General features: G+C 55.7%; 1 protein-coding gene across 1 annotated transcript in view; it reads left to right on the plus strand.

Moving 5' to 3' along the window:
• SLC39A12 (solute carrier family 39 member 12) overlaps positions 1–6,496 on the plus strand; it is a 50,993-nt gene extending 44,497 nt beyond the window's left edge. The window contains exon 12 of the mRNA XM_054171268.1: positions 6,270–6,496. Coding sequence (XP_054027243.1) covers positions 6,270–6,398 — 129 coding nt within the window. The 3' untranslated portion in view covers positions 6,399–6,496. The remainder of the gene's footprint in view (positions 1–6,269) is intronic.
• Positions 6,497–8,435: the final 1,939 nt, after the last annotated feature.

An 8,435-nucleotide genomic window follows, 5' to 3' on the forward strand; every position in this document is an offset into this window, starting at 1 on the left:
GGTGCAGAACTTGTTCCTAAATATGACTCAGCTTGGTGGAACTGTGCTTCAGCCAGGCCATGGCTGAGAGCCCCTCTTGCCTCTTTCCAGTGTGCTGCTTCCTTATTCCTCCTATCTCTTGTGTGCTGCTGCTAACAAGAGCTGGAGTGTGAGCAGAGCAGTCCCTTCAACAGACTTCAAACATCAGCAAGCAGGATGGCATCCAGCAGCTTGGCTGTGGTGCTATGTGCCCTTGCTTGGTGAAGTCTCAGTCCTGTGCTTCCTGAGCCACAAACCTCTCTCTGCTGCAGCACAGACACCGTGTTCAGAGAGAGCTGGGGAGCCACAGCTGGCACTGTGCAGCAAGCAGCTTTTCCCTGCAGAGCCAAGCAGCCCTGGCACCCCGGGTGAGGCTGCAGCACAGCCAAGCAGCCCTGGCACCCCGGGTGAGGCTGCAGCAGAGCCAAGCAGCCCTGGCACCCCGGGTGAGGCTGCAGCACAGCCAAGCAGCCCTGGCACCCTAGGTGAGGCTGCAGCACAGCCAAGCAGCCCTGGCACCCCGGGTGAGGCTGCAGCACAGCCAAGCAGCCCTGGCACCCCGGGTGAGGCTGCAGCACAGCCAAGCAGCCCTGGCACCCCGGGTGAGGCTGCAGCACAGCCAAGCAGCCCTGGCACCCTAGGTGAGGCTGCAGCACAGCCAAGCAGCCCTGGCACCCCGGGTGAGGCTGCAGCAGAGTCAAGCAGCCCTGGCACCCCGGGTGAGGCTGCAGCAGAGTCAAGCAGCCCTGGCACCCCGGGTGAGGCTGCAGCAGAGCCAAGCAGCCCTGGCACCCCGGGTGAGGCTGCAGCAGAGTCAAGCAGCCCTGGCACCCCGGGTGAGGCTGCAGCAGAGCCAAGCAGCCCTGGCACCCCGGGTGAGGCTGCAGCACAGCCAAGCAGCCCTGGCACCCCGGGTGAGGCTGCAGCAGAGCCAAGCAGCCCTGGCACCCCGGGTGAGGCTGCAGCACAGCCAAGCAGCCCTGGCACCCCGGGTGAGGCTGCAGCACAGCCAAGCAGCGCTGGCACCCCGGGTGAGGCTGCAGCACAGCCAAGCAGCCCTGGCACCCCGGGTGAGGCTGCAGCACAGCCAAGCAGCCCTGGCACCCCGGGTGAGGCTGCAGCACAGCCAAGCAGCGCTGGCACCCCGGGTGAGGCTGCAGCACAGCCAAGCAGCCCTGGCACCCCGGGTGAGGCTGCAGCAGAGCCAAGCAGCGCTGGCACCCCGGGTGAGGCTGCAGCACAGCCAAGCAGCCCTGGCACCCCGGGTGAGGCTGCAGCAATGGCCTCAGCACTTGGGAAGAGGTGCACAGGTTTGGGAGAGGGAGCAGACTGCTGCCCTGCACAGAGGGTGCTGCCTGCTGGGAGTTGAAGCTGTCTTAGGCAGCTCCTGTGCAGGGGTGCAAGTCACACACTGGCACAGAGAGGGATGGCAGAAAACAGTGGGAGGGGAGAAAATGTTCCTGTTTGGAGCATTTCTTCACTCCAGCACTAGGGGAAAGGACAAAGCAGCCTGAGGAAAGAATAAATAAGGAAGCCCAAAGGTCTGGGCTGGAACCCTGCAGTCAGACCTAGGTGCAGATTTTAAGTGATACACCCCCCAGACCCCCTGTGCTGCCAGCACAGGCAAGCTGCCCATTCAGATTTGATTCACATCAGAGCTCTGAGGTGCTCAGAGATTCAGAGATTGCACTGGGTTGGAAGGGTCTTTTGTTCTGTTTGGTTTGCCAGAACTGGAAGTAACTCTTGGATTGATTTCTTTATCAGACAAAAGTCTTGTCCTTGCATTAAGCTCTGGTGGGAGTGAAAAACCAAGAAGCAAAGAAGCAAAGCACAACAAGTAGGAGGGGATGAGGATTCAGAAGTCACAGATTGAATCAGGTTGGAAGGGACCCTCAAAGGGGATCTTGTCCAACCCCCTGCATGCAGCAGGGACACCTCCAGCTGGAGCAGGCTGCAAGGCTGATCTTGAATGTCTCCAGGGCTGGGGCCTTAACCACCTCCCTGGGCAGCCTGTGCCAGTGTCTCCCCAGCCTCACTGTGCAGAACTTCCTCCTGATGTCCAACCTAACTCTGCCCTGCTCCAGTTCCAAGCCACTGCCCCTCAGCCTATCCCCACAGCCCCTTCTGAGCAGTCCCTCCCCAGCCTGCCTGCAGCTCTTCAGACAGTGAAAAAGTTCCTGAGGACCCTAAATACAAATTCAGTATCTGGGCTTCTAAAGTGCAGCTTTGTGCCATAACTTACACCACTGCCAACAGGGCTGAAGAGCCAAGACATTAGGGTTTGCCTCTGATCTCTATGTGCAATTCTGAAGCAGAGGCAGATTTTTCCCTGTAGTTTCCTTTGGGGCCTGTGCCAGCTTCCAGAGAAAGAAGAGTGCAGAAGAAGCAGAGCCCCAGAGCCCAGCCTGTGAGGGAGGGAAGCAGCAGCCTGGCCAAATGATGTACAAAAAGCCTCTGAGCCCCCTTGCTCAGCACCCCTGCACTGTCTCCCGGGGGCTGATGCGGTTACAGCTCCAAAGAGCAGAAGGAATAAAGCAGCTTCAGTCGAGGGCAGGCTGTGAAGGGAGCAGGAAGGGCTGATGGGGGAGTGCCAGGACCACTACCAGCTCTGGTTTTGAGGTCTAGAAGAAACAAACAACCCTCAAGCAAACCCAAAGGTCAGTGCCAGGACAGTCCATCGAGGTGAAAGCATCAGCAGGCAGCGTCTCTCCCAGTGCCTATCATGCAGCAAGCACAAATCATAAGGGCTCCCGAGGCACCCCCTTGACAGGCTCTGCTCAGACACACATTTTGGTTAGAACTCTGATAAAAGAACCCTTGCAGGGTGGCAGCCAAGGGAATTTGCTTGTAATAGGATCAGAAGCAGCTGCTGCTCCTCAACTGGGTTTAAGACTCACACAGAAAACTCCTCCATGTCAGCTTTTGGAGCAGATTTTAAACCTGTTGTTTTCTCCTGAAGCCCCAGCAAAGAGCAGTGCTGCCAGTTATGTTGGTAAGAGCAGGGCTGCCCCTATATATAGCTCTGAGACAAAAAGCTTCCATCCAGCTCATTCCCACAAAAGGCAATCCCTCCTGTCACCAAACCAGCAGATCCCTGCAGACAGCTCTACAAAAGCACCAGAAACTACTGAGCTGGGAGCAGAGCCTGGAAGCCTGTTTGCCATTCTTGTTGGTGCTAGGAAAAGGACCCCAAAGGGTTGAATTTGATTCATTTAATCATAGAATTGTCAGGGCAGGAAGGGACCTCAAGGCTCAGCCAGCTCCAACCCCCCTGCCATGGCCAGGGACACCTCACACTGCAGCAGGTTGCTCACAGCCACATCCAGCCTGGCTGCAAACACCTCCAGGCAGGAGGCTTCCACCACCTCCCTGGGCAGCCTGTGCCAGGCTCTCACCACCCTCATGGGCAGCAACTTCTTCCTCACAGCCAATCTGTCTCCCCACTTCTACTTTTGCTCCATCCCCCCCAGTCCTATCCCTCCCTGACACCCTCAAAAGTCCCTCCCCAGCTTTCTTTTAGCTCCCTTCAGATCCTGCAAGGCCACCAGAAGGTCTCCTGGGAGCCTTCTCCTCTCCAGCCTGCACAACCCCAACTCTCTCAGGCTGTCTCCAGAGCAGAGCAGCTCCAGCCCTCTGCTCCTCCTCGTGGCCCTTCTCTGGACACCTTCCAGCCCCTCCAGAGCCTTCCTGGCACAGAGGCTCCAGAGCTGGCCCCAGAGCTGCAGCTGTGGTCTCAGCAGAGTGGAGCAGAGGGGCAGAATCCCCTCCCTGGCCCTGCTGGCCACACTTCTCTTGCTGCAGCCCAGGCTCTGCTTGGCTCTCTGTGCTGCAAGTGCTCCCTGCTAGCTCCTGTTGAGCTTCTCCTCCCCCAGCACCCCAAGTCCACACCACCACCAAGGAGCTGAGTGGCAGCCCCCTTGCCCTGTTTCAGTGAACTGCAAGCACTTTAGCACCACTGCCACAGCCTCCTGTCCCTCTGCTGGGTCCCTGGGTCTGCACCTCTCTGACTGTACAGCAGAAGAGGAACTGGTTGTCATGTCCCTGTCAAGAATGATGGTGTTGTGAAGTACAGAACATGCTGCAGATACATAATTCCCTGTGTGGCCTGCCCTGGGTGATGCTGCTCTGGCTGGGGGGTTGGACTGGATGAGCTTTGGAGGTCCCTTCCAGCCCCTAACATTCTGTGCTGTGCATCAGAACCCTTGTCCCATTCCAGATCCTCTGTGTCTGTGCTCACTATAACCAGAAGCCATCTATGACAGCATCCCACAAGCCTTGCATCTGCACCACAATGCTCCAAACCATCATTTGGAGGAAGACAATGCTGCACATGAGAACCAGAACCCACAGGGAATTTGCTGGGAGAATCCAGGGACAAACTGAAGCACAACACTTGAGTCTCATTCAGTGCCACTTCTCAGCCTGAAATTAACCCCTTACAGCTGTGTGGGTTTGCTCCTGTGCCACGGTTTGGGGCTGGTGCCTTTATGAAAACACAGAGCTGAGTCCTGCAGGAGGAGCAGGGAGGTGCAGGGATGCACAGAGAATTGTCAGGTGGTTGTTCAATCCCAGCATTCTGCTCTCTCCTCATCAGTGGGCAGCAAGGCCAACTCAGTCTCTTTTCTCCCTCCTTTCAGCTCTCTGGAGGGAGTCCCTTACCTGGTAACATGGGGGAGGAGCCCCCTTGGAGACCTCTTGGTGGCCTTCAGAATCCTGACTGATTTTCTCCTGTGCAACGATGGCCTAATGGAAGGGAGGCAACAGTGGGGGAGAAAAGGAGCACTGGGGGTTGTGGTTTGGTCTGGCTGGGGGAAGGTTTTTGGCAGTTTTCAAGTATCCTGTGCCAATTGTTAAGGATTGATGTGTTCTGTATAATGTGCCCTGGGGGCCAAGAGAGCCAATGGCATCCTGGGGTGCAGCAGGAAAAGTGTGGCCAGCAGGGCTGGGGAGGTTCTGCTGCCCCTCTGCTCTGCCCTGCTGAGACCACAGCTGCAATCCTGTGTCCAGCTCTGGGCTCCCCAGTTCCAGAGAGGCAGAGACCTGCTGGAGAGAGTCCAACAGAGCTGTGAGGGTGATTAAGGGACTTGAGCATCTCCCCTGTGAAGAGAGACTGAGAGCCCTGGGGCTGTTTAGTCTGGAGAGGAGAAGGCTGAGAGGGATCTGATCCCTTCCTATCAATAGCTGAGGGCTGGGGGGCAAGGGGAGGGGGCCAAGCTCTTTTCAGTGGTGCACAGGAATAAGCCAAGGAACAGTGGAGACAAACTTTTCAAGGTTCACCAGGAGGCTCCACCTCAACTTGAGGAGAAACTTTTGTGGTGTGAGGCTGCTGGAGGCCTGGAGCAGGCTGCCCAGAGAGGTTGTGGACTGTCCTGCTCTGGAGACTTTCCAGGCCCACCTGGATGTGTTCTGTGTGCCCTGCCCTGGGTGATGCTGCTCTGGCAGGGGGGTTGGACTGGATGGTCTCTGGAGGTCCCTTCCAACCCCTAATGTACTGTGATCCTGTGAATGCATTGCTGTATTGCTCTCCAATTCAACAAGAGCCTCTTTAGTTTAATTCCTTTGGGAGTAAAACCATTTCTGTCCACTCCTTAAATGAAGACACTCCTGTGGTAGCTGTGTTCAGAAACTCAGCCTTGGGAAAGCTTTTCTTTATTTCATAGAATCACAGAACCAATAAGGGTGGGAAAGACCTCAGAGATCATCCAGTCCAACCTATCACCCAGCACCATCTGATCAACTAAACCATGGCACCAAGTGCCTCATCCAGGCTCTTCCTGAACACCTCCAGGGATGGTGACTCCACCACCTCCCTGGGCAGCACATCCCAATGGCCAATCTCTCTGTCTGGGAAGAACTTTCTCCTCACCTTCAGCCTGAACCTCCCCTGGCACAGCTTGAGACTGTGTCCTCTTGTTCTGGTGCTGGTTACTAGAGAGAAGAGACCAACCCCCATCTGGCTACAACCTCCCTTTAGGGAGTTGCAGAGAGCAAGAAGGTCTCCCCTGAGCCTCCTCTTCTCCAGGCTAAGCAACCCCAGCTCCCTCAGCCTCTCCTCACAGGGCTGTGCTCCAGACCCCTCCCCAGCTTTGTTGCCCTTCTCTGGACACCTTCAAGAGTCTCAATGTCCTCCTTAACCTGAGGCTATTTAATGACTCTTCCCCTGTTTTTCCCATAAGCCTTTCATTCCCCCCTCCATCCCCCCCCAGAGCTGAATCTCTCTCTCTCATTCTGCTGTCTCATTCTTTTTTTAGCTTCCTGAAATGACTCACACCCAGGCCCGGCGCCCCTGGTTGATGTTTCTCCTGCAGAACCTTGGATTGCTCTCAGGCTGGCTCTGCCTCTTGCTTCTGGCTATCTATGAACAGAAGATTAAAATCTGAGCTTTCTGCTGGACCCCTTGAAGCCTCATTGATGCCAGTGGGTGGCAGTGGGTAGCCTGCTGTAGTGATATGCCCATGGAGCTGCTGGGGGTTTGCGCCTGAAGCAGTAGGAAACTCTTTCAAAGGCATTAACTTATTTTTCAGACTTTGTAATTATTTTTGGGTTGGTTTGGGTTGGGTTGGGTTGTTTTTTTTTTTTAATGTAAACAGGAATGGTTAGAATGTAGCCTTTGGTGGCTTGCTGTGTGTAGCAGATCCCAAACTCCCAGGAGCTTCTCATTAGTTTGTGCTGAGGCTTGTTCCAGTCGGATGCTCCAAGCTGATCGAAGAGGAGAATTAAACACTTCTGAGATGCAGTGATTGAAGTGGACTAACCAGAGGTGGATGATTTGCAGCAGAAATGGGGCTTGCCTCTCAGTGCAAAGGATTTCCAGAAAGCTGAACTAAACTGCTGGATGGCATACAGCAAACTCACCCCATCTGTTCAGCCTGCTTTGTCATGGAGCCCTTTTGGTAACCCATGGCCCCCAGCACCACAGCTCTGCCTCTGGGAAACACCTCCAGGGATGGGGATGCAGCCACCTCCCTGGGCAGCCTGAGCCAGGCTTTGGGAACCCTGTCAGGGAAGAAGTTTCTTCTAAGATCCAACCTAAACCTCCCCTGGGGCAACTTGAGGCCTCTCATCCTACGTTACTAGGAAGAAGAGCCCAACCCCCACCTGCCTCCAACCTCCCTTCAGGGAGCTGCAGAGAGCAGTGAGGTCTCTCCTCAGCCTCCTCCACACTGAACACCCCCAGCTCCCTCAGCTGCTTCTCCCCAGCCCTATTCTCCAGACCCTTCCCCAGCTTGGTTGTCCTTCTCTGGACCTGTTCCAGCACTTCAATGTCCTTCTGGGAGTGAGGGACCAAAACTGAGCCCAGTACTCGAGCTGTGGCCTCCCCAGTGCTGAGTACAGTGGGGCAATGCCTGGGCTGGTCCTGCTTGGCACACAATTTCTCATCCAGACCAGGATGCTGGTGGCCTTCTTAGCCACCTGGGCACACAATGGCTCATCTTCAGCCAGCTGTCAACAAGCATCCCCAGGTCTTTCTCTGCTGGGCAGCTTTCCAACCACTCTCTCCCCAGCATGGAATCATAGAATCATAGAATCAACAAGGTTGGAAAAGACCTTAAAGATCATCATGTCCAACCTGTCACCCAAGACCTCATGACTACTAGACCATGTCTCCAAGTGCCACTTCCAATCCCCTCTTGACCACCTCCAGGGATGGTGACTCCACCACCTCCCTGGGCAGCACATCCCAGTGGCTAACAACTCTCTCTGGGAAGAACTTTCTCCTCACCTCCAGCCTAAACCTCTCCTGGCACAGCTTGAGACTGTGTCCTCTTGTTCTGGTGCTGGGTGCCTGGGAGAAGAGACCAACCCCCACCTGGCTACAACCTCCCTTCAGGTAGTTGTAGAGGGCAATGAGGTCACCCCTGAGCCTCCTCTTCTCCAGGCTAAGCAACCCCAGCTCCCTCAGCCTCTCCTCACAGGGCTGTGCTCCAGACCCCTCCCCAGCCTTGTTGCCCTTCTCTGGACACACTCAAGTGTCTCAATGTCCTTCCTAAACTGAGGGGCCCAGAACTGTGGAGTGTTGCATGGTGTTGATGTGACCTCTGTGTGCCCTGGTGAGGAGAGCCTGGCCCAGCAAACACTCTCCTGTTGCCTTCCCTGCAGAGTGACAGTCCGTGGAGAAGCAGCAGAATTCGCTGTGCTGTTGGGACTGGACTATGTCATAATAACTCACTAGTCTGTTCCTCTGTGTCTTGTCATCTCTCTGGGATAGGTTGAGGTAAATTCTCCTGCTTCCTGGGAAAAGGATGAGGGAGAGATCCCCAGCCAGCTGCATTGGGCCAGAGTGCTGTAGACATGCCTGTGGCACCAGACTAGTGCAGGGCCAGCCCTGTCTTGGGCCAGCAAGGAAATGGTTGCTAGTCAGCTTCAGGTTGCCAGCCACTACTGTGCCTAATGCTGTCTGGCAGTGCCAGAGCTGA

Source organism: Dryobates pubescens, chromosome 21, assembly GCF_014839835.1.
Source record: "Dryobates pubescens isolate bDryPub1 chromosome 21, bDryPub1.pri, whole genome shotgun sequence".
NCBI lineage: Eukaryota > Metazoa > Chordata > Aves > Piciformes > Picidae > Dryobates > Dryobates pubescens.